Source organism: Caretta caretta, chromosome 9 (genome assembly GCF_965140235.1).
Source record: "Caretta caretta isolate rCarCar2 chromosome 9, rCarCar1.hap1, whole genome shotgun sequence".
In the NCBI taxonomy this organism is placed as follows: domain Eukaryota; kingdom Metazoa; phylum Chordata; order Testudines; family Cheloniidae; genus Caretta; species Caretta caretta.
This window is the reverse complement of record NC_134214.1, coordinates 7,855,159-7,879,999: the sequence shown is the minus strand read 5'-3', so window position 1 is coordinate 7,879,999 and position 24,841 is coordinate 7,855,159. Positions and strand designations below refer to the sequence as shown.

Here is a 24,841-nt window from a genome sequence, read left to right as displayed (position 1 = left end):
TACAATTCAACTAAACCGTTTGTCTTGTCCCCTCAGCCCTTCCTGTCTTTGCAGCAGCGGATTGGGGGACATCCAGGGAACAAGCAACCCTTCTCCTCAATTAGAATTTAACTGCTTAGGAAAGACTCAGCAACGGATTTGTGCTCAGCCCCCGAACACCATAGGGACAGCATACACCCTACCCCTCAGTATGAGTAAGGACACAGTTAGTGGGTCACTAGCTGGAGGAGGAGGAGAGGTGCAGGACAGGCATTGCCACTTACCCAGACTTACCACAAGGGAAATAAGTAAGCAAACAAATCACACAAGGTTTCCAAGCCTTGTAAGCTCACTTACATTGTCAACAGATTCTCTCTCACCCTCTCCCTGCATGCAATCCAGTCTGAGTGACAGCAGCACCTATCACCAGGAACAGGGCAAAGCCAAGAGCCTTCTGCAAACAAGAAAGTTACGCATACAAGAAAATATCATCTCAGGCTCCAAAGTGCTGGCACACTGTGAGGCAGCTCACCACTTCTTAGGGATTGACACTGCTTATTAAGTATAGGATCCATTCCTTGTCTCCAAACACTCTCAACCAGGAAGACAGAGGCTCCTGGCACTGATTTCAGAAAGATCCCACAATAAAAATAAATCAGCCAGCCTCTCAGCAGACATCAACACATTTCCCCATGCACATGTGCGCGAGATGAGGTCGCCAAATACCAACAGCGTCCGACCCACAAGCTGGGAATTCCAGCAGGGCCTGCTTTGTTCGGTCTCCAGAAAGCTCTCCTAATCTCAGCCTTGAACCCATCTTTGGAAAGCTGAGTGATAATTAAACAGGCCTGGATTAGTTATCAGGCTGGTGATTAGTTGGATACCAATTTTCGCTTGCCAGCTGAGACCTGGAAATCACTCGGTACTGTTCAAAGGTTAAAGTTGGAATCAACTCCTGAATACAAGTGGGAGAAGCAAAAATCAATGGGAGAAGCAGCAGAAGCACCCCATCATCCCACTCCAAATCACTTGTGTCCTTTAAGTGATGCAGCACAAAAGGGCATGGGGGCTAGTTTGTCTTATCACTGCCAAAAAAGGGGAGATCACAGAGGTCCAGAGACTGCAATGGAATGGAACAGAAGAGTTGGCAAGGCACAATGGAGACAAGCAAAACAACCAATCGCTCAGACCAACCACTTCCTTAAGCACAAGAGGAGTTATGAGAAAAAGAAGCAGACTAAGGGGGAAAATTAAAACTTTCAGGCAGCTAAGGATTTAGGGAGAGGAGAGAAGAGGGAAACCCTTGAGCCAGTTGCTAACAGTTTACCCACACACAGAAATTGCATGAGTTTAAAAGACCACTTAAATTAAACCAGAGCAAGGACTACATGGACATGCTTCTATTGGTTTAAAACTGGTTATATTGGTTACAGGTAAAATCTAAACCAATAAAAACCTGGTTTAAATTGATTTGAGAGAACAGCCACAAGCAGAGTTTTACCAGGTTAATTTAAACTGGCTTAAAAATCACACCTTTAGTTTAACCCTTGCAACTGTATCATAGCACAGACTGCAGAGAAGACCTGCATCCGATGAAGTGAGCTGTAGCTCACGAAAGCTCATGCTCAAATAAATTGGTTAGTCTCTAAGGTGCCACAAGTACTCCTTTTCTTTTTGCGAATACAGACTAACACGGCTGTTACTCTGAAACCTGCATTTGTGATGCACAAAGCAAGACACCATTTCACTATGACAACTTGGGGGAGCCTTTTCACACATTACTGAGATCCATACCCTTACTGAATAACCATGCAAGCTACAATGGGGCTTCAGGAGGTGTAGTGTTTGTGATGTCCTTGCACGGGTACCCTGATTTTTTAGGTTTTTTTTTTTTAAATTACTGTATCAACTGAGATCGGGGCCCGTTGGGTGAAGCACTGCACACACACACAAACACACACACGTAAGAGTCCCTGCCCTGAGGATCTTACAATCTCAAGAGACAAGACAAACAAAGGATGGGAGGCAGTATTATAATGGCTGGTTTACAGATGAGGAACTGAGGCACGGAAAGATTAAGTGACTTACCCAAGGGGACTTTACTGCCATTTGTAGCTGTCGCATCTCAGTCCAGCAACAGACTCCTGCTTCGTGGGTGGGTAATAAACACATTTCCCCATGAGGACTAGCTCAGGAAACCTTGCAACCTCTCTGTTTAACCCTCCCCTCTTCCAAATTTGCAAGATTAATTATTCTTGGGTTTCTTTCTTTCTTTTCCCACAGAAGATACCGTTCTGGGATTCGCTTATTCCAAGGCTGGGTACCCTGCACTTTGGCTATCATTAACTGCTGATCAGCCCTGCAACTCCGCACTCAGTAAGGAGAATCTTGGTTCACATTTCCAAGGAGATGAAAACTCTGAATCAGCCTCCCTGCAATCCTGATACTCAGAGCAAACAGATGTTACCAAGATAAATAAAAGAAAGGAAAATCCCACACGCTAAGGCATGGTCTACAGTTAAATGTTAGGCTGGCATAGCTAAAAGTTCACACCCCGGAGCACTGTAGCTGTGCTGACCTAACCCGCAGGGTAGACATGACCAGATCAATGGAAGAATTCTTCTATCAACCCACCTACTGTTGCTCAGAAAGGTGGATTATCTACAGTGACGGAAAAGCGCCTTCAGCGCCGTAGCAAGTGTCTACCCTAACACACTAAAGTGCCATAGCTGTGCTGCCCTAGTGCTCACAGAGAAGACATGGCCTAAGCCAGTGGCTGCACTGCTGCTTTGGGATGTGGAGAGCTGAACGGAGCTCCCAAGGGAACGCCATGCCAGAGCTGTCCTGCCTGGAGAAAGGTGGAAAAGACGGAATTGACCAGGCCTGGGCTAAGGGCAGAGGAGGAAAGGGGAAATTGTTAGGCCTGTATTAGCAGGTAAATCTGGCTGACTCTGGGGAGAGTGAAATGCATCCATCCCTGGCAGACAGCTTGCAGAGTTTTGTCTCCTTAGAACCAGGGCCAAGGCCCATCCCAGCTGGAGGCTTCTCCTTTCTGGTTTACCAGCTGCCACTGAACCTTCAGGCTCCAACATTCCCTCTGCCTCATAAAGAAGTAGTTTCTAGAAGTTCTCCCACTGTCAGAACCAGGCTGGCTTAGGAGACTCACTCCACACAAGCCATGTTCCTCCTTGCAGGTGCTGGGGGAAGGGGCAACCTGGGGAAAAGGGGCAGATTGTCTGGCAAAGAGTAATAAGTGCACATGAATACCACCCCTTTCTATCTCAATCACACAGCAATTCTTTTCAGTCATTCACATGGCACTGCAAGTGTCCATGCCCTTCTACAAATCATTACGATCTCTCCTCCCCATGCATCTTACTAAGATGGAGATACAAGACCCGAGTAGGTACCTGCCAGCCCACCTCCCCGTGGGTCAGTTGAAAGTTATTCCCTCCTTTATACTATTTAGAAGTTACCAAAACATCTCATGTGACAGGGTCCCCGCCCCTTCCTTGGGAACAATTCCACAGCTGGATCAGTCTTACTGTCTCCCTCCAACCCTCAGATCGTTCTCCTTACACTTCCCTGAACGAGCAGGTACCCAGAACTAAACGCAGCATTCCAGATGGGTTCTCCCCAGAGTCAGGCAGAGAGAGACTCTCCCCTCCCTGCTCCAGAACTTGAGGCCTCTGTGTCTGCAGCCTCAATTAGATGATTTATTCAGCAGCATAGAAGTACGTGGCACCAAAACAAAACCACACTGACCAGCGTTTTACCCCATATCACACTGCAGACTCCTGTCTGATTTGCTGCCCACCCCCTCAGTCTCTCTCATCCACTCCCACACTGCAGATTTCTTCCACCCAAAGAGGATCCAGGTTTAGGGTTATTCCCTTCCCCCATTGAATGAGCTGCATTTGTCCAAGATGATCCTTGTTTTATTATTTGCAGCCCATTTCTAGTCTCACTGGGTCTCTCTGTATCATTTCTCTGTCCTCACTGGTATCTGCAGCTCCTCCCTGTTTTGGTTCATCTGCAAATTTCACTGATCTGCCATACGCCTCCTCTTCTGGATCATTAGTGAAGCTATGAAATAAGACCAGGCCTAACACAGGTCCCTGCAGCTTCCACCAGACCCCCTGGCCACAACTTGAGACATTGCGATGTATTACTACTCTTGGTTGACAAATGCAGACAGACACTTTTCCACCTCTATGGCAGTGGTGCAGTCAAGAGTTCCAATTCATTTTGAGATCAATATTTCAAAGGATCCCAAAGCATTTATTTACAAACAATATGCATAGAGAATTCATTTCACCCACCACTGAAATGCAGCCTCCTCTGAAGGGAAGGCAGCAGCAGTTTGGCAGTACCCAACAACGGGATACAACAATTTAGGCACAGAATATGTAGTGCAAACAACTGAAATTCCAGAGAGAAGGTAGGGCAGGAAGATGTACTTAACTCAACTGGAATTTGGACAAAAGGTAATACCAACTCATTTCAGGACCATGAATAGGCTCAACATTGGTTCTAAGTCTAAACTAAAAGCGGTCATCTCCAGACCTAACACCAGACTGGGGCATTTGGGTCAAAACGGACTCAGCAGAGAAAGTACCCCCTAATGACTCCCACACACGGCTTTCTGCAGCACTCAGAATTATCTGAAAGACTCTCATCCAAGCAGTAACCAGGCCCAGCCCTGTTTAATTTATGAGACTGAACAAGGTCACAGCCTGAGGCAGTCTTTGGCTGTAGTAGAAAGGAGCTAGGAGGAGTGTGAAACTATAGGCCACTTGCAACCCCCAGTCGCCCCCTCACAAGTTCTAGTGTAAACTGTGAATCCTGTGAGGGGGGGAAAAACCAAGCAAGACGGGCTCTGCAACCCCTTCCCAAGCAGGTGCTCTGCAAGAGAGGAGGAGCAGAGCTCCTCAGCCAGAAATGGGTGACTTTTCCAGAGACTGGAAAAGAGTGGGATGCAGGTAGATGACAGAATGGGGTGAAGGGATGTGAATATCCCAGGGAGAGGAAAGGATCAGGGGCTCCACAGGAAAATTAAGCGTGTGCCTGCATGGTTGGTGGCTCCTTGAAGAGATGCAGATTTTTGTGGGGGGGTGTCAGAAAAACTAGATTACGGAGCCCCAAAATGAGAGAGGATTTGGGGAAGAAGGTACAAATCCCCCAACCTTCTAACCCAGCCATGGACATTTGAGAGTGCTAGGAGCCCTGGGATGGAGGGGTGCCCAACCCAGCACACCCCGGGAGCCAGGATTGGGGGGTACCCCCCAGAGAGCCCCCCAGCACAGCCCGGGGCCAGGATTGGTGGGTGCCCCCCCACCACTCACCCGAAGTCATCGTCCATAGACTTGAAGTAGAACTTGTAGTTGGGCCGGTTGAGGAGGCCCTTGAAGTCGCCCAGGGTGACCCGCTCGGCCGGGATCGGCAGCTTCACCAGGTAGGGCGTCTCCTGCTCGTCCAGGTGGTAGATGATCTTCGTCTCGGCGGCCGCCATGGCGCCCCCCGCCCGGGCCCCGACCAGGCCCGCAGCCCCCCGGGCCCCGAGCGCCCCCCGGCCCGGCGCCCCTCGACCCCGGCGCGGAGCCCCCCGAACACAGCGTCCCGGCCCGGCCCGGCCTCTCGCGGGGTGGGTCCCCCTCGCCCTTGTTCTCCGGGTCCCAGCGCCGCCCGGCTACAGCGCAAACTCCGGCGGCTCCGGCTCCGGCTCCGCCCCCGCGGCCCCCAGTCCCAGGGGCTTCACTGGGCAGCGAGAGCGCGGCCCGGCCTCGCCCCGCTCCCGCTCCCCGGGCGGCCCGCCCGGCCCCGCGCGCGGCGGCTTCCCCTCAGCAACGAGCCCCGCTCCCAGCCTCCCTGACCGCACAGAGCCCCCGCTTCCCTACAGCCCCCCCCGAAACCACAGAGCCCCCCACCCCGCTTCCCTACAGCCCCCCCAAACCACAGAGCCCCTGCTTCCCTACAGCCCCCCGAAACCACAGAACCCCCACCCCGCTTCCCTACAGCCCCCCCCGAAACCACAGAGCCCCCCACCCCGCTTCCCTACAGCCCCCCGAAACCACAGAGCCCCCCACCCCGCTTCCCTACAGCCCCCCCAAACCACAGAGCCCCTGCTTCCCTACAGCCCCCCGAAACCACAGAGCCCCCCACCCCCTTCCCTACAGCCCCCTGAAACCACAGAGCCCCTTCCCTACAGCCCCCCGAAACCACAGAGCCCCCCACCCCGCTTCCCTACAGCCCCCCCAAACCACAGAGCCCCTGCTTCCCTACAGCCCCCCGAAACCACAGAACCCCCACCCCGCTTCCCTACAGCCCCCCCGAAACCACAGAGCCCCCCACCCCGCTTCCCTACAGCCCCCCCAAACCACAGAGCCCCCCACCCCGCTTCCCTACAGCCCCCCCAAACCACAGAGCCCCCCACCCCGCTTCCCTACAGCCCCCCCAAACCACAGAGCCCCTGCTTCCCTACAGCCCCCCGAAACCACAGAGCCCCCCACCCCGCTTCCCTACATCTCCACGAAACCACAGAGCCCCCCACCCTGCTTCCCTACAGCCCCCCGATACCAGAGCCCCCCACCTTGTTTCCCTACAGCCCCCTGAAACCACAGCGCCCCCGCTTCCCTACAGCGCCCCTGCTTCCCTACAGCCCCCCAAAACCACAGAGCCCCCCACCCTGCTTCCCTACAGCACCCCAAAACCACAGAGCCCCCTGCCCCGCTTCCCTATAGTCCCCCGAGAGCACAAAGCCCCCGCTTCCCTACAGCCCCCCGAAACCACAGAGCCCCTGCTTCCCTACAGCCCCCTGAAACAACAGAGCCCCCCACCCCCTTCCCTACAGCCCCCTGAAACCACAGAGCCCCTTCCCTACAGCCCCCCGAAACCACAGAGCACCCCACCCCGCAACCACAGCCCCCCCCGCTTCCCTACAGCCCCCCTGCTTCCCTATAGCCCCCAAAACCACAGAGCCCCCCACCCCGCTTCCCTACAGCCCCCAAAACCACAGAGCCCCCGCTTCCCTACAGCCCCCTGAAACCACAGAGCCCCCTTCCCCGCTTCCCTACAGCCCCCCGAAACCATAGAGCCCCCGCTTCCCTACAGCCCCCCCGCTTCCCTACAGCCCCCCGAAACCACAGAGCCCCCCACCCCGCTTCCCTACAGCCCCCCAAAACCACAGAGCCCCCCACCCCGCTTCCCTACAGGCCCCCGAAACCACAGAGCCCCCCGCTTCCCTACAGACCCCGAAAACCACAGAGCCCCCGCTTCCCTTCAGCTCCCCGAAACCACAGAGCCCCCCACCCTGCTTCCCTACAGCCCCCCGAAACCACAGAGCCCCCCACCCCGCTTCCCTACAGCTCCCTGAAACCACACAGCCCCCCGCTTCCCTACAGACCCCCAAAACCACAGAGCCCCTGCTTCCCTACAGCCCCCCAAAACCACAGAGCCCCCCGCTTCTCTACAGCCCCCGAAACCAGAGCTGCACCCCGCTTCCCTACAGCCCCCCGAAACCAGAGCCCCTGCTTCCCTACAGCCCCCCGAAACCACAGCGGCCCCGCTTCCCTACAGCCCCCCCGCTTCCCTACAGCCCCCCAAAACCAGAGCCCTCCACCCCGCTTCCCTACAGTCCCCTGAAACCACAGAGCCCCCTGCTTCCCTACAGCCCCCCAAAACCACAGAGCCCCCCGCTTCTCTACAGCCCCCCGAAACCACAGAGCCCCCCACCCCGGCTTCCCTACAGCCCCCCCAAACCACAGAGCCCCTGCTTCCCTACGGCCCCCCCACTTCCCTACAGCCCCCTGAAACCACAGAGCCCCCCACCCCGCTTCCCTACATCTCCCCGAAACCACAGAGCCCCCCACCCTGCTTCCCTACAGCCCCCCGTTACCAGAGCCCCCCACCTTGTTTCCCTACAGCCCCCTGAAACCACAGCGCCCCCACTTCCCTACAGCCCCCCGAAACCACAGAGCCCCCTACCCCGCTTCCCTACAGCCCCCTGAAACCATAGAGCCCCTGCTTCCCTACAGCCCCCCCACTTCCCTGCAGCCCCCCGAAACCACAGAGCCCCCCACCCCACTTCCCTAAAGCCCCCCGAGAGCAGAGAGCCCCCGCTTCCCTTCAGCTCCCTGAAACCACAGAGCCCCCCACCCTGCTTCCCTACAACCCCCCAAAACCACAGAGCCCCCCACCTTGCTTCCCTCCAGCCCCCTGAAACCACAGAGCCCCCGCTTCCCTACAGCCCCCCTGCTTCCCTATAGCCCCCCGAAACCACAGAGCCCCCCACCCTGCTTCCCTACAGCCCCCCGAAACCACAGAGCCCCCCACCCCACTTCCCTACAGCCCCCCAAAACCACAGCCCCCTGCTTCCCTACAGCCCCCCCACTTCCCTACAGCCCCCCGAGAGCACAGTGCCCCCCACCCCGCTTCCCTACAGCCCCCCGAGAGCAGAGAGCCCCCAACGCTTCCCTAAAGCCCCCAAAACCACAGAGCCCCCTGCCCCGCTTCCCTACAGCCCCCCAAAACCACAGAGACCCCGCTTCCCTACAGCCCCCTGAAACCACAGAGCCCCCCACCCTGCTTCCCTACAGCCCCCAAAAACTAGAGCCCCCCGCCCCGCTTCTCTACAGCCCGCCGAGAGCACAGAGCCCCCCCACCCTGCTTCCCTACAGCCCCCTGAAACCACAGAGCCCGCTTCCCTACAGCCCCCCAAAACCAGAGCCCCCCAAGAGCACAGAGCCCCCTGCTTCCCTACAGCCTCCTGAAACCACAGAGTCCCCCGCTTCCCTACGGCCCCCCAAGAGCACAGAGCCCCCCTCTTCCCTGCAGCCCCCTGAGAGTACAGAGCCCCCCACCCTGCTCCCCTACAGCCCCCCAAAACCAGAGCCCCCTGCTTCTCTACAGTCCCCCGAGAGCACAGAGCCCCCCACCCTGCTTCCCTACAGCCCCCCGAGAGCACAGAGCCCCAACATACCTACAGCCCCCCCCCGCTTCCCTGCAGTCCCCCGACAGCACAGAGCCCCCTGCTTCCCTACAGCCCCCCGAGAGCACAGCACCCCCCACCCCGCTTCCCTACAGCCCCCCGAGAGCACAGAGCCCTGCATCCCTACAGCCCCCTGAAACCACAGAGCCCCCCCACTTCCCTACAGCCCTGTGAGTGCACTGAACCCCCCCCAGCTTCCCTTCAGCCCCCCGAGCACACAGAGCTCCCCCCAGCTTCCCTATAGGCCCCTGAGGGCATGGAGCCCCCCCAACCTCCCTACAGCCCCCACCACACAGAGCCCCCCCTTTCCTACAGCCCTCCGAGTGCACAGAGTCCCCCAAACCTCCTTACAGCCCCGAGCACACAGAGCCCCCACATCACAGAGTTCACCCCCACTTCTCTACAGCCCCCTGAGCTCACAGAGCCCCCCAACCTCCCTACAGCCCCCGAGCACACAGTCCCCCCATCACATAGAGCTCCCCCTGCTTCCCTACAGCCCCCTGAGTGCATAGAGCCCCCCGCTTCCCTATAGCCCCCAAGCACATAGATCCCCCAGCCTCCCAATACACAGAGTCCCCAACCCCACTTCCCTACAGCCCCCCAATATTCAGAGGCCCCTAACCCATTTCCCTACAGTCCCCCAATATACAGAGACCCCCCCAGCCCATTTCCCTACAGTCCCCCAACACACAGCCCCCAGCCCCACTTCCTTACAACCCTCCCTGAGTACAGAGTCCCCCCTGCTTCCCTACAGCCCCACAATACACAGCCCTCCAGCCCTACTTCCTTACAGCCCCCTGAGCACACAGAGCGCCCCCCATCCCAGCTTCCCTACAGCCCCGCAACACACAGAGCCCCCCGCCCCCAGTCCTGGCTTCCCTGCAGCATGCAGAGCCTCCAGCTTCCCTACTTCCCCCCAGAATAGAGACACCCAGACCCAGCTTCCTTGCAGTCCTGCAGCACACAGAGTCCCCCACATCCCTACAGCCCCCCAACACACAGAGCTCCCTTGAACATACAGCTCCAGCTTCCCTACAGCCCCCTCCTACACCCACCAGCTTCCCTCCCACCCCCCGCCACAAGGGTCCAGCACAGCCCCTACCTGAATATACACAGCTTCCCCCAGCCCTAGCTTCCCTACAGCCCCCTCCTACACCACCCACCAGCTCCCCTGTGATGCTGGCAGACCAGGTGCCAGCCGGGCTGGTGTAACCACTAGGTGAACTAGGCGGCCGCCTAGGGTGCTGAGATTTGGGGGTGCCAAAAAGCGGTGCCCCCCAATTTTTTTTTTACACTATTGATGGAAAACGAATGAATAAAGAAAAGAGGTTGTTCTCTCACACGTTACAGCTATAGCCTACGCCAGCTCTGCGTGGCGGGCACAAGCATGCTGCTTCACGACGGTACAAAGCGGCCAAGGCGTCGTCCTTCTCATCGCGCGTGGCCATCACCCGTCCTGACAGGCCGGTTATAGTGCTAAGTTGACTAGGTTTCGGAGATTGTCGACAGAGGCTAATTATTTTTGTTGAGTTGTTTCAGATCTCAGTCTCTGGCACTCGCTGCTGCATCATTTCGCTAAAACTCTGCGTCAGGTGTGTGCGTATGTTAAGTATTTGAGTGTATATGTTTATCATGTGCGAATATACGTGTGTAGGTTGTTGAAATTTGTCATACTGATATTGTCCGTTGTTGTATGACGGCGTATCCGCCATTCTAATTTTCAAAAAGAAAAGGAGTATGAGTGGCACCTTAGAGACTAACAAATTTATTTGAGCAGAAGCTTTTGTGAGCTTATGCTCAAATAAATTTGTTAGTCTCTAAGGTGCCACTCGTACTCGTTTTCTTTTTGCAAATACAGACTAACACAGCTGCTACTCTGAAACCTGTCATTCTAATTTTATAATTTGTATTATTAACAATAATTGGATATTCTGGAGGGATAGCTCAGTGGTTTGAGCATTGGCCTGCTAAACCCAGGGTTGTGAGTTCAGTCCTTGAGGGGGCTATTTAGGGATCTGGGGCAAAAATCAGGGATTGGTCCTGCTTTGAGCAGGGGGTAGGACTAGATGACCTCCTGAGGTCCCTTCCAACCCTGAGATTCTAGGATTCTAAAGGTAGAATAAAATGTAGTAGATTTTGATATATGCGGAAGCGCAAGATGGAAGTTTCATCTAGGGCGCAAAATATCCTTGCACAGGCCCTGGGCCCCACTGAACATTGACAAATGCATAGCTGGAAACCAGTCTGGCTCGTCTGTGCGTTACCATGGTTAAAAAAAGATATAAGAATGTGTTTAGTGTTTAGACTTTATTAAATGCTTGTAGGCTGCTTACTTAAGGGCATGGCTACACTGGAAATGCCAAAACGCTGTCACGGGAACGCTCCCGCCGTAGCGCTTTGAAGTGTGAGTGTGGTCGCGTAGGAGCGCTGGGAGAGAGATGTCCCAGCGCTCCTGGTAATCCACCTCCAGGAGGGGATTAGCTCTGAGCGCTGGGAGAGCGGTTCCCAGCACTCGGAGCCTGTCTACACTAGCGCTTTAAAGCGCTCAGACTTGCTGTGCTCGGGGTGATTTTCCACCCCCCTGAGCCAGCAAGTTAGAGCGCTATAAAATGTGAGTGTAGCCAAGCCCTTAATCTTACTAGCAACATCTTTACCCCCTGTTATAAGGTAATATTTAAGTGTTTGCTAAAACTGTAAAACCCACAGTCGGGAGAAGCTTTTAGTGTTAAATACTATTTACCTTACCTCCTCCCCAACAAAAGAAGAGCCAGACAAACCACAGTGGAACATCAGTGAACAAAAGACTTTGTTGATGGCTTCCCTCATGCCCATGAAGAGGGTACCTCATCCTATCATAGCTCGAATGCTGGGGGAAGGGAATAAAAATCCCTGTTAAAGAGAAATTATCATCCCTATGCCGCTTGGCATTCAGAAAGGGCAGTATTTCTAAGCATAAGCAAGGGATCCCCAAGCTGTTTAGTTTGGGTTAGCCCTAAAGAACATAGAGAGCTTGCATATATAGTAGTTACTATCACCTTTTGGAACCTAAGACTGACTCATTTGTGTGTGTTACGTTCCCCTGCTTTAATCTTGTAAATAACTCATATATTTTCTTAATCTAACTAAAGATTTATTAACTACTCCAGGATTGACTGCCAGTGTTGTCTTTGGTGAGAGATCTGGGATGGAATTGATTTAGGGTAAGTGACTGGTCCTTTGGGATTGGGAGTAACCTGACTATTATTGTGAGTTTTGGTAAAAGGGACCATCTATCACAAAGGCGGCCTTTCCTGGGTGGCAAGATAGACCAGAGTGCCTGCTCAAGGGGACTATGTGTGACTCCGTGGGAAGGTTGTTCTAGTGCTTACAGAGTTCACACTTGTTACTTGGTGGGTGAAATTTAGTTATAGAACACACAACCAATTTGGGGTTTGTGTCCTGCTTCTTGACAGTCTGCCTTGAGGTTGGCACCCATGTTCGTGAGCTTCTCCAGACATCTTGATTTCCCACCTCCCTTCCCCCGGACTCTGGGACAGCTCCCCACTCCTGAATACACACAGCTCCCCCAACCCAGTCTTCCCAGCAGCCCCCTACTACATCCACCAGCTCCCTGCACCTCCAAATACACATAGAGCTCCATCCAGCTCCAGCTTCCCTACAGTCCCCTTCTATAACCCCAGGGCTCCAGGACAGCCTCCCCCAAGACACACACATACCCACCCCCCTCAGCCCTGGCTTCCATACAGCCCCCTCCCTTACACCCATCAGCTGCCCCACAGAGGGCTCCAGGACAGCCCCCACTCCTGAACACACATACTTCCCTCCAGTCCCGTCTTCCTGACACCCACCAGCTGCCCCCACTCCTAACAGAGCTCCAGGACAGCCTGAACACACACATACCATTCATCTAACCTGCTCTCAGGCTCCCCTGTAGGCTCCAACCGCTCTCTCCACCCCAGAACTCTCTCCCCCACCCCAGCTTCCCTCCAACCCCAGCCCCTGCCAAGGGACACCTAATTGCGACTCCAGGTTCTCCTACAAACAAAGCCACACATGTGTGCACGGACCCTGGGGTCTCCCAAGCTGTCCTTTGACCCCCCCACCCCCTTTCTTTCTCACCCCCACCCCTTTACGATCTCAACCCCTCGCAATCATGTGCCCCCCCCCCAGTTCTAACACTCCCCATCTCAGACTCCCTCTGCGTCTCTGACACCTCCCTTCTTTGCTTCTCCACACTCCTTGTGATCTCCTTGGATTTCCCCATTAGTGCCCCTGAGGGCTGCAGGGAAAACAGTCCCCTCCCAGCAGTAGATTCCTCATCAAACACGTGCAAGTTGGTGGCTGGTTAGGAAAGCTTCTTCCTACCTGAGACCCGGGAACTCCTTTCACCTATGTGACTAATGTTATCCCTTTGAGAAACGGTCTCATTGACGAGCAAAGTTGTACGGGAGCTGCTGGGAGCGTTAGCCAGTTCTACTGGAGAGGGATTCTGTTGCACTGTCTAGTACCCGCACATGAGGGTGCTGTAGGCAAAACAGTGAAGCCAGGAGAAAGCATCCTACTGCCAAGGGCTCAGCACAGACGAGACTCTGAAAAATCACCCACCGTCAGGGCTAGAATCCCATGTGTCGGGAGGATAAGCTGTTCCCCTTGGAGGGAACAGGCCAGTTTCCTTGGGTTCCCAGACATCCAGGGTGGAATCCCCACTTGATCATTTCCAGGCAACACTGACAAGTCTTGTGACTGGTTTCAGAGGAACAGCCGTGTTAGTCTGTATTCGCAAAAAGAAAAGGAGTACTTGTGGCACCTTAGAGACTAACCAATTTATTTGAGCATGAGCTTTCGTGAGCTACAGCTCACTTCATCAGATGTATACCGTGGAAACTGCAGCAGACTTTATATACACACAGAGAGTATGAAACAATACCTCCTCCCACCCCACTGTCCTGCTGGTAATAGCTTATCTAAAGTGATCAACAGGTGGGCCATTTCCAGCACAAATCCAGGTTTTCTCACCCTCCACCCCCCCACACAAATTCACTCTCCTGCTGGTGCTAGCCCATCCAAAGTGACAACTCTTTACATAATCAAGTCGGGCTATTTCCTGCATAGATCCAGGTTTTCTCACATCCCCCCCACCCCCATACACACACAAACTCACTCTCCTGCTGGTAATAGCTCATCTAAACTGACCACTCTCCAAGTTTAAATCCAAGTTAAACCAGAACATCTGGGTGGGGGGGGGTAGGAAAAAACAAGAGGAAACAGGCTACCTTGCATAATGACTTAGCCACTCCCAGTCTCTATTTAAGCCTAAATTAATAGTATCCAATTTGCAAATGAATTCCAATTCAGCAGTTTCTCGCTGGAGTCTGGATTTGAAGTTTTTTTGTTTTAAGATAGCGACCTTCATGTCTGTGATTGCGTGACCAGAGAGATTGAAGTGTTCTCCGACTGGTTTATGAATGTTATAATTCTTGACATCTGATTTGTGTCCATTTATTCTTTTACGTAGAGACTGTCCAGTTTGACCAATGTACATGGCAGAGGGGCATTGCTGGCACATGATGGCATATATCACATTGGTGGATGTGCAGGTGAACGAGCCTCTGATAGTGTGGCTGATGTTATTAGGCCCTGTGATGGTGTCCCCTGAATAGATATGTGGGCACAACTGGCAACGGGCTTTGTTGCAAGGATAAGTTCCTGGGTTAGTGGTTCTGTTGTGTGGTATGTGGTTGTTGGTGAGTATTTGCTTCAGGTTGCGGGGCTGTCTGTAGGCAAGGACTGGCCTGTCTCCCAAGAATCATAGAATCATAGAATCATAGAATATAAGGGTTGGAAGGGACCCCAGAAGGTCATCTAGTCCAACCCCCTGCTCAAAGCAGGACCAATTCCCAGTTAAATCATCCCAGCCAGGGCTTTGTCAAGCCTGACCTTAAAAACCTCTAAGGAAGGAGATTCTACCACCTCCCTAGGTAACGCATTCCAGTGTTTCACCACCCTCATAGTGAAAAAGTTTTTCCTAATATCCAATCTAAACCTCCCCCACTGCAGCTTGAGACCATTACTCCTCGTTCTGTCATCTGCTACCATTGAGAACAGTCTAGAGCCATCCTCTTTGGAACCCCCTTTCAGGTAGTTGAAAACAGCTATCAAATCCCCCCTCATTCTTCTCTTCTGCAGGCTAAACAATCCCAGCTCCCTCAGCCTCTCCTCATAACTCATGTGTTCCAGACCCCTAATCATTTTTGTTGCCCTTCGCTGGACTCTCTCCAATTTATCCACATCCTTCTTGAAGTGTGGGGCCCAAAACTGGACACAGTACTCCAGATGAGGCCTCACCAATGTCGAATAGAGGGGAACGATCACGTCCCTCGATCTGCTCGCTATGCCCCTACTTATACATCCCAAAATGCCATTGGATTTCTTGGCAACAAGGGCACACTGCTGACTCATATCCAGCTTCTCGTCCACTGTCACCCCTAGGTCCTTTTCCGCAGAACTGCTGCCTAGCCATTCGGTCCCTAGTCTGTAGCTGTGCATTGGGTTCTTCCGTCCTAAGTGCAGGACCCTGCACTTATCCTTATTGAACCTCATCAGATTTCTTTTGGCCCAATCCTCCAATTTGTCTAGGTCCTTCTGTATCCTATCCCTCCCCTCCAGCGTATCTACCACTCCTCCCAGTTTAGTATCATCCGCAAATTTGCTGAGAGTGCAATCCACACCATCCTCCAGATCATTTATGAAGATATTGAACAAAACCAGCCCCAGGACCGACCCTTGGGGCACTCCACTTGATACCGGCTGCCAACTAGACATGGAGCCATTGATCACTACCCGTTGAGCCCGACAATCTAGCCAGCTTTCTACCCACCTTGTAGTGCATTCATCCAGCCCATACTTCCTTAACTTGCTGACAAGAATACTGTGGGAGACCGTGTCAAAAGCTTTGCTAAAGTCAAGAAACAATACATCCACTGCTTTCCCTTCATCCACAGAACCAGTAATCTCATCATAGAAGGCGATTAGATTAGTCAGGCATGACCTTCCCTTGGTGAATCCATGCTGGCTGTTCCTGATCACTTTCCTCTCATGCAAGTGCTTCAGGATTGATTCTTTGAGGACCTGCTCCATGATTTTTCCAGGGACTGAAGTGAGGCTGACTGGCCTGTAGTTCCCAGGATCCTCCTTCTTCCCTTTTTTAAAGATTGGCACTACATTAGCCTTTTTCCAGTCATCCGGGACTTCCCCGGTTCGCCACGAGTTTTCAAAGATAATGGCCAATGGCTCTGCAATCACAGCCGCCAGTTCCTTCAGCACTCTTGGATGCAACTCGTCCGGCCCCATGGACTTGTGCACGTCCAGCTTTTCTAAAAAGTCCCTAACCACCTCTATCTCCACAGAGGGCTGGCCATCTCTTCCCCATTTTGTGATGCCCAGCGTAGCAGTCTGGGAGCTGACCTTGTTAGTGAAAACAGAGGCAAAAAAAGCATTGAGTACATTAGCTTTTTCCACATCCTCTGTCACTAGTTTGCCTCCCTCATTCAGTAAGGGGCCCACACATTCCTTGGCTTTCTTCTTGTTGCCAACATACCTGAAGAAACCCTTCTTGTTACTCTTGACATCTCTGGCTAGCTGCAGCTCCAGGTGCGATTTGGCCCTCCTGATAACATTCCTACATGCCCTAGCAATATTTTTATACTCTTCCCTGGTCATATGTCCAACCTTCCACTTCTTGTAAGCTTCTTTTTTATGTTTAAGATCCGCTAAGATTTCACCATTAAGCCAAGCTGGTCGCCTGCCATATTTACTATTCTTTCGACTCATCGGGATGGTTTGTCCCTGTAACCTCAACAGGGATTCCTTGAAATACAGCCAGCTCTCCTGGACTCCTTTCTCCTTCAAGTTAGTCCCCCAGGGGATCCTGGCCATCCATTCCCTGAGGGAGTCGAAGTCTGCTTTCCTGAAGTCCAGGGTCCGTATCGTGCTGCTTACCTTTCTTCCCTGTGTCAGGATCCTGAACTCAACCAACTCATGGTCACTGCCTCCCAGATTCCCATCCACTTTTGCTTCCCCCACTAATTCTACCCGGTTTGTGAGCAGCAGGTCAAGAAAAGCGCCCCCCCTAGTTGGCTCCTCGAGCACTTGCGCCAGGAAATTGTCCCCTACGCTTTCCAAAAACTTCCTGGATTGTCTATGCACCGCTGTATTGCTCTCCCAGCAGATATCAGGAAAATTAAAGTCACCCATGAGAATCAGGGCATGCGATCCAGTAGCTTCCGTGAGCTGCCGGAAGAAAGCCTCATCTACCTCATCCCTCTGGTCCGGTGGTCTATAGCAGACTCCCACCACTACATCACTCTTGTTGCACACACTTCTAAACTTAATCCAGAGACACTCAGGTTTTTCTGCAGTTTCGTACCGGAGCTCTGAGCAGTCATACTGCTCCCTTACATACAGTGCTACTCCCCCACCTTTTCTGCCCTGCCTGTCCTTCCTGAACAGTTTATAACCATCCATGACAGTACTCCAGTCATGTGAGTTATCCCACCAAGTCTCTGTTATTCCAATCACGTCATAGTTCCTTGACATCACCAGGACCTCCAGTTCTCCCTGCTTGTTTCCAAGGCTTTGTGCATTTGTATATAAGCACTTGAGATAACCTGTTGATCGCCCCTCATTCCCAGTATGAGGCAGGAGCCCTCCCCTCACAGACATTCCTGCCTGTGCTTCCTCCCGGTATCCCGCTTTCCCACTTACCTCAGGGCTTTGGTCTCCTTCCCCCGGTGAACCTAGTTTAAAGCCCTCCTCACTAGGTTAGCCAGCCTGCTCGCGAAGATGCTCTTCCCTCTCTTCGTTAAGTGGAGCCCGTCTCTGCCTAGCACTCCTTCTTGGAACACCATCCCATGGTCGAAGAATCCAAAGCCTTCTCTCCGACACCACCTGCGTAGCCATTCGTTGACTTCCACGATTCGACGCTCCCTACCTAGGCCTTTTCCTTCCACGGGGAGGATGGACGAGAACACCACTTGCACCTCCAACTCCTTTATCCTTCTTCCTAGAGCCACATAGTCCGCAGTGATCCGCTCAAGGTCATTCTTGGCAGTATCATTGGTGCCCACGTGGAGAAGCAGGAAGGGGTAGCGATCCGAGGGCTTGATGAGTCTCGGCAGTCTCTCCGTCACATCGCGAATCTTAGCCCCCGGCAAGCAGCAGACTTCTCGGTTTTCCCGGTCAGGGCGGCAGATAGATGACTCAGTCCCCCGGAGGAGCGAGTCCCCGACCACCACCACCCGCCTTCTCCTCTTGGGAGTGGTGGTCGTGGAACTCCCAACCTCAGGACAGCGCATCTCATGCCTTCCAACCAGCGGAGTCTCCTTCTGCTTTCTCGCCCCAGACATATCATCTGGTCCGCTCTCCGCAACGATACCTGTGGAGAGAACATGAAAGCGGTTAGTTACCTGTGTCTGTGTTACTGGAACCCGGACATTCCGCTTACCTCTTCTGGAGGTCACATGTTGCCAAGCTTCTTCACTGGCCTCTTGGCTCCTCTGTGCAACCTGCTCTGTATCTGTAGAGCTTTGTGCCCCTAGAAGCCTATCCTGAGTTTTGTCCAGAAAATCCTCAGTTTCCCGTATGCAACGCAGGGTCGTTATCTGTTGCTCCAGACCTTCAATCTTCTCTTCCAATATGGAGACCAGCTTGCACTTTGTTCAGACTTGTGAGAGTGTTGGGTCATCCTTTAGGATAGGTTGTAGATCCTTAATAATGCGTTGGAGGGGTTTTAGTTGGGGGCTGAAGGTGACCGCTAGTGGCGTTCTGTTATTTTCTTTGTTAGGCCTGTCCTGTAGTAGGTAACTTCTGGGAACTCTTCTGGCTCTATCAATCTGTTTCTTTACTTCTGCAGGTGGGTATTGTAGTTGTAAGAAAGCTTGACAGAGATCTTGTAGGTGTTTGTCTCTGTCTGAGGGGTTGGAGCAAATGCGGTTGTATCGCAGAGCTTGGCTGTAGACGATGGATCGTGTGGTGTGGTCAGGGTGAAAGCTGGAGGCATGCAGGTAGGAATAGCGGTCAGTAGGTTTCCGGTATAGGGTGGTGTTTATGTGGCCATTGTTTATTAGCACTGTAGTGTCCAGGAAGTGGATCTCTTGTGTGGACTGGACCAGGCTGAGGTTGGTGGTGGGATGGAAATTGTTGAAATCATGGTGGAATTCCTCAAGGGCTTCTTTTCCATGGGTCCAGATGATGAAGATGTCATCAATATAGCGCAAGTAGAGTAGGGGCTTTAGGGGACGAGAGCTGAGGAAGCGTTGTTCTAAATCAGCCATAAAAATGTTGGCATACTGTGGGGCCATGCGGGTACCCATAGCAGTGCCGCTGATCTGAAGGTATACATTGTCCCCAAATGTGAAATAGTTATGGGTAAGGACAAAGTCACAAAGTTCAGCCACCAGGTTAGCCGTGACATTATCGGGGATAGTGTTCTTGACGGCTTGTAATCCATCTTTGTGTGGAATGTTGGTGTAGAAGGCTTCTACATCCATAGTAGCCAGGATGGTGTTATCAGGAAGATCACTGATGGATTGAAGTTTCCTCAGGAAGTCAGTGGTGTCTCGAAGGTAGCTGGGAGTGCTGGTAGCGTAGGGCCTGAGGAGGGAGTCTACATAGCCAGACAATCCTGCTGTCAGGGTGCCAATGCCTGAGATGATGGGGCGCCCAGGATTTCCAGGTTTATGGATCTTGGGTAGTAGACAGAATATCCCAGGTCGGGGTTCCAGGGGTGTGTCTGTGCGGATTTGATCTTGTGCTTTTTCAGGAAGTTTCTTGAGCAAATGCTGTAGTTGCTTTTGGTAACTCTCAGTGGGATCATAGGGTAATGGCTTGTAGAAACTCGTGTTAGAGAGCTGCCGAGCAGCCTCTTGTTCATATTCCGACCTATTCATGATGACAACAGCACCTCCTTTGTCAGCCTTTTTGATTATGATGTCAGAGTTGTTTCTGAGGCTGTGGATGGCATTGCGTTCCGCATGGCTGAGGTTATGGGGCAAGTGATGCTGCTTTTCCACAATTTCAGCCCGTGCACGTCGGCGGAAGCACTCTATGTAGAAGTCCAGTCTGCTGTTTCGACCTTCAGGAGGAGTCCATCTAGAATCCCTCTTTCTGTAGTGTTGGCAGGGAGACCTCTGTGGATTAGTATGTTGTTCAGAGGTATTTTGGAAATATTCCTTGAGACGGAGACGTCGAAAATAGGATTCTAGGTCACCACAGAACTGTATCATGTTCGTGGGGGTGGAGGAGCAGAAGGAGAGGCCCCGAGATAGAACAGCTGCTTCTGCTGGGCTGAGAGTATAGTTGGATAGGTTAACAATATTGCTAGGTGGGGTGAGGGAACCATTGCTGTGGCCCCTTGTAGCATGTAGTAGTTTTTCTTATCTAGTTTTTCTTGTGACTGTTGCCGATGGGCCTGGGTCACTCAGGCAGTGCTGCTGGCAGGGAGCTGCACTCGCTTGGCTGGGAATCTATTAGCCTGACATTAAGTTTAGCCCCGCACCCCCTGCCAAAAACAAACAAAAAACCTTCAAGAATAGCTCCTGAGGGTACTACGCCTACAGCAGCATAGCTCTGGCGGTGCACCTGTGCCGATGTAGTATAGATGTCTACTACGTTGATGGAAGGGGGTTTTCGGTCCATCCACCTCTCTGAGAGCCAGGAACTAGGCTGACGAAAGAATTCTTCCGTCGACCTAGCTATGGCTCCAATTTTTCACAGCCCGGCGTGAGGGAGATCAATCTAATATTTAACTGGAGCCCTAAGCACAGAGCAGGAAAAGTTGGCAAATAAGCAGCAGCTATAGGAGGCAGGAAGAGGGGAATGGGTGGTTTTTCCACTTCAGCCCTGGGGAAATTGCCAAATGCCTTGGTCTGGAGTTCTTTCTGTAGACAATGGCCCTTCACGCAGAATAGTGACTGGCAGAGGAATGGTCCAACTCCACAGGGATCTTGGCAACAGTCCCAGCCGTGCAATGGTCTAGTTTAATGTGCCCCTTCTCATCGGAGAGTGTCATCAAGGCATGAGGGATCCACTGTAACTGCCCTCCTAATGCAGTGTTAACGCCTCAAAGATATTCAAGGATGTAGCATAACTCTCTCTTCTTGTGTTGTAATGCTCTTGGACATGTGGAGGTCTGCTGTAACAGCTCCCCTCTCAGTGTGTTTGTATCCCCCTATGGTGCAACTTCAGCTCCTGCCTGTCCAGCAGGCGATGCCCTGGGACCATACAGGGAGCTAATGTTAAAGATTTTCCTGGGTGCCCTCAGGTGGGGGTGGCTGGCACTGGGAGGGTCATCCTTCTGCACTCCCAACTCCTGGCAGACTCTTTTCTGCTAGTAAGGCTGCAGCACAACACGAGGGAGTTTTCAAAGTATTCTCTAGTGGCAGGCTCCTCAACGATAAGGTAGGTGCTGACAGGCCATGTAAGGTTGAATGGAGAAATTAGGCTGTACGCACTCTGTAGTTGTAATGTTGCTCCAGCTCCATAGTTCAAATCCTGCAGCTCATATCATTAACAGACTCATTTCCGCAGCTGCTTTTTAAAAATGGGACAAGTGATTAAATACTCCCAGCTGATAAACACCGACTTAATTGCTTGCAAAAGTCTTGTTATGTGTGATTCACTCAATGCATGGGAGTAAAGACCCCAGAGCCAAGGAAATTAGGAGTAAGGGACTAGGCTAAGCAAGCCAGTTCCAAAAGGAATCCTTGCTGAACAGACTGTACGCTTAAATCTACACGAACTGCGGGTCCAGGGGTGCTGAGAGCCATGGAACCAAACTGAAACCCTGGATATGATGGAAACCCCTTCAAGTCAGGTGTGGCACCTAGTTCCAGCACCTATGCTGAACTGCCACAGCTGCACCACTGTAGTGCATCATAAGAACATCAGAGCGGCCACACTGGGTCAGACCAAAGGTCCGTCTAGCCCAGTATCCTGCCTGCCGACAGTGGCCAATGCCAGGTGCCCCAGAAGGAAAGAACAGAGCATGTAATCATTGAGTGATCCATCCCATCGCCCATTCCCAGCTTCTGGCAAAGAGGATAGGGACACCATCCCTGCCCATCCTGGCTAATAGCCACTGATGGACCTATCCTCCATGAATTTATCTAGTTTTTTTTTTAAACTCTGTTACACTCTTGGCCTTCACAACATCCTCTAGCAAGGAGTTCCATAGGTTGACTGTGCGTTGTGTGAAAAAATACTTCCTTTTGTTTGTTTTAAACCTGGTGCCTATTAATTTCATTGGGTGACCCCTAGTTCTTGTGTTAATCATAGAATATCAGGGTTGTTTATAAGGAGTAAATAACACTTCCTTATTTACTTTCCCCACACCAGTCATGGTTTTATAGACCTCAATCATATCCCCCCTTAGTCGTCTCTTTTCCAAGCTGAAAAGTCCCAGTCTTATTAATTTCTCCTCATACGACAGCTGTTCCATACTCCTAATAATTTTTGTTGCCCTTTTCTGAACCTTTTCCAAGTCCAATATATCTTTTTTGAGATGGGGCGACCACATCTGCATGCATTATTCAAGATGTGGGCATACCATGGATTTATATAGAGGAAATATATTTTCTGTCTTATTATCTATCCCTTTCTTAATGATTCCCAACATTCTGTTCACTTTTTTGACTGCAGCTGCAGGATATTTTCAGAGAACTATCCACAATGACTCCAAGATCTCTTTCTAGAGTGGTAACAGCTAATTTAGACCTCATCATTTTATATGTATAGTTGGGATTATGTTTTCCAATGTGCACTACTTTGCATTTATCAACATTTAATTTCATCTGCCATTTTGTTCCCCACTCAGTTCTGAGAGATCCTTTTGTAGCTTTTCAGTCTCCCTGGGACTATCTATCTATCTTGAGTAGCTTTGTGTCATCTGTAAATTTTGCCACCTCACTGTTTATCCCTTTTTTGAGATCATTTTTGATCCTATGTTGAATAGGACTGGACCCAGTACAGACCCCTGGGGGACACCACTATTTACCGCTCTCCATTCTGAAAACTGACCATTTATTCCTACCCTTTGTTTCATATCTTTTACCCAGTTACCAATCCATGAGAGAACCTTCCCTCTTATCCCATGACAGCTTACTTTGCTTAAGAGCGTTTGGTGACGGACCTTGTCAAAGACCTTCTGAAAATCTAAGTACACTATATCCACTGGATCCCCCTTGTCCCACATGCTTGTTGACCCCCCTCAAAGAATTCTAGTAGACTGGTGAGGCATGATTTCCCTTTACAAAAACCATGCTGATTCTTCTCCAACAAATTATGTTCATCTATGTATCTGACAATTTTGTTCTTTACTATAGTTTCAACCAGTTTTCCCGGTACTGAAGTCAGGCTTACTGGCCTGTAATTGCCGGGATAACCTCTGGAGCCCTTTTTAAAAAATGGCATCACATTAGCTATCCTCCAGTCATTTGGTACAGAAGCTGATTTAAATGATAGGTTACAGACAACAGTTAGTAGTCCTGAAGATGCTACCACGCTGATGGGAGAGCTTCTCCTGTTGGTATAGTTAATCCACCTCCACGAGAGGCGATAGCTAAGTCAATGGGAGAAGCCCGGATCTTGACATAGCACTGTCTACACCAGGGCTTAGGTCAGTATAATTGTGTCGCTCACAGGTGTGGATTTTTCACCCCCTCTGAGTGATGTAAGTTTATACTGTAGACCTGGTCTAAAATTTTGTAGCAGCTAGTGAGCACCACTGCTTCCCATGGTGTAAACACCTCCATAGTCTGGCTACAGGTATTTTTAGCACGTCATGAAAACCTGTTCAGACCAGTCTGTGATGACATAGTGGTAAAAATGGTTGGTCTTGAAGTCTTTAAATCAAGACTGGATGCATCTCTGAAGATATACCCTTGTTCACACAGAAGTTACAGGCTTGCTTCAGGAACCAGTGGGTGAAATTCTCTGACCTGTTTTATGCAGGATGTCAGGTTAGATTATCATAATGGCCCCTCCTGGCCTTAAAAATACATGAATCTACCACTTCCATCACTCCTAAAAATGGGTAGCTAATTTTACAGCACAGTCAAGACGTCTAAGAAAATTTTTTGCATTCCACCTAACTTCTGATACTAGACCAGAGAAAGCATTAAGCCTCGTCCGCTCTTCAGCATTGTAATTAACTCTCTTTCATAAAATATATAATTATCTGCCCTTTAGAAGTAAGTGACTGTACTGCACTATGGCTGTCCCTTGGAGGAGGAGATCAAGTATGTTATTTTGAGAAGCCTCCTTTTTATAAAGCACAGACCTGGAGACAGGAGTACAAAAAAAATCCACTCAGAAGAGCCCTGAAGGATTAGGACAAAGTCTGGCAACATAGGAACATTCTACCTAAATCTCTATTGTATGTGCCTATAACCCCTGGGTGAGAGAGAGGCTCACAACAGTAAGAAATGGGCCACTTTAGCACAGAGAATTCAGGCTGTGAAATGCAGAACACAGAAAGCAGAATTGTTTGTTCCTTGGCACAAAGAATCCAGATCCTCTGCTCAAAACAAGTTAGTTATGCAATTACAAGCAAAACCCATTTGTTTTAAACCATCTTTATACTATTAAAAAATACTCAAGACATCCAGGGAAATTTTAAGCTGCCTGGATCTTGCAGCTGGCTTGCAAACACACTTGAAAAAGGGCTTTGTTGCCACCCTCTGCCCCTCAAAATCACATAATATCAGGAGGGCGTAGTGTTATATACACTTTGTAACTCTCAGCATTGGTTCATTGAGATTTAAGATGCATCTTTGTAACTTAATTCTGAATAAAAGGGAGCCTCTCCCGGCTAGTAGAAAA

At 51.3% G+C, this 24,841-nt stretch overlaps 1 protein-coding gene across 6 annotated transcripts in view; it reads right to left on the bottom strand.

Moving 5' to 3' along the window:
• Nucleotides 1-5,530, bottom strand: part of DVL3 (dishevelled segment polarity protein 3) — a 43,338-nt gene extending 37,808 nt beyond the window's left edge. For 3 of the 6 annotated variants that reach the window (XM_048862913.2, XM_048862915.2, XM_048862914.2), the window contains exon 1: nucleotides 5,325-5,530. In XM_048862913.2, the coding sequence (XP_048718870.2) occupies nucleotides 5,325-5,491 (167 nt within the window). In that variant the 5' untranslated portion in view covers nucleotides 5,492-5,530. The remainder of the gene's footprint in view (nucleotides 1-5,324) is intronic. The other 3 variants (XM_048862908.2, XM_048862911.2, XM_048862910.2) reach the window with 1 other exon arrangement.
• Nucleotides 5,531-24,841: the final 19,311 nt, after the last annotated feature.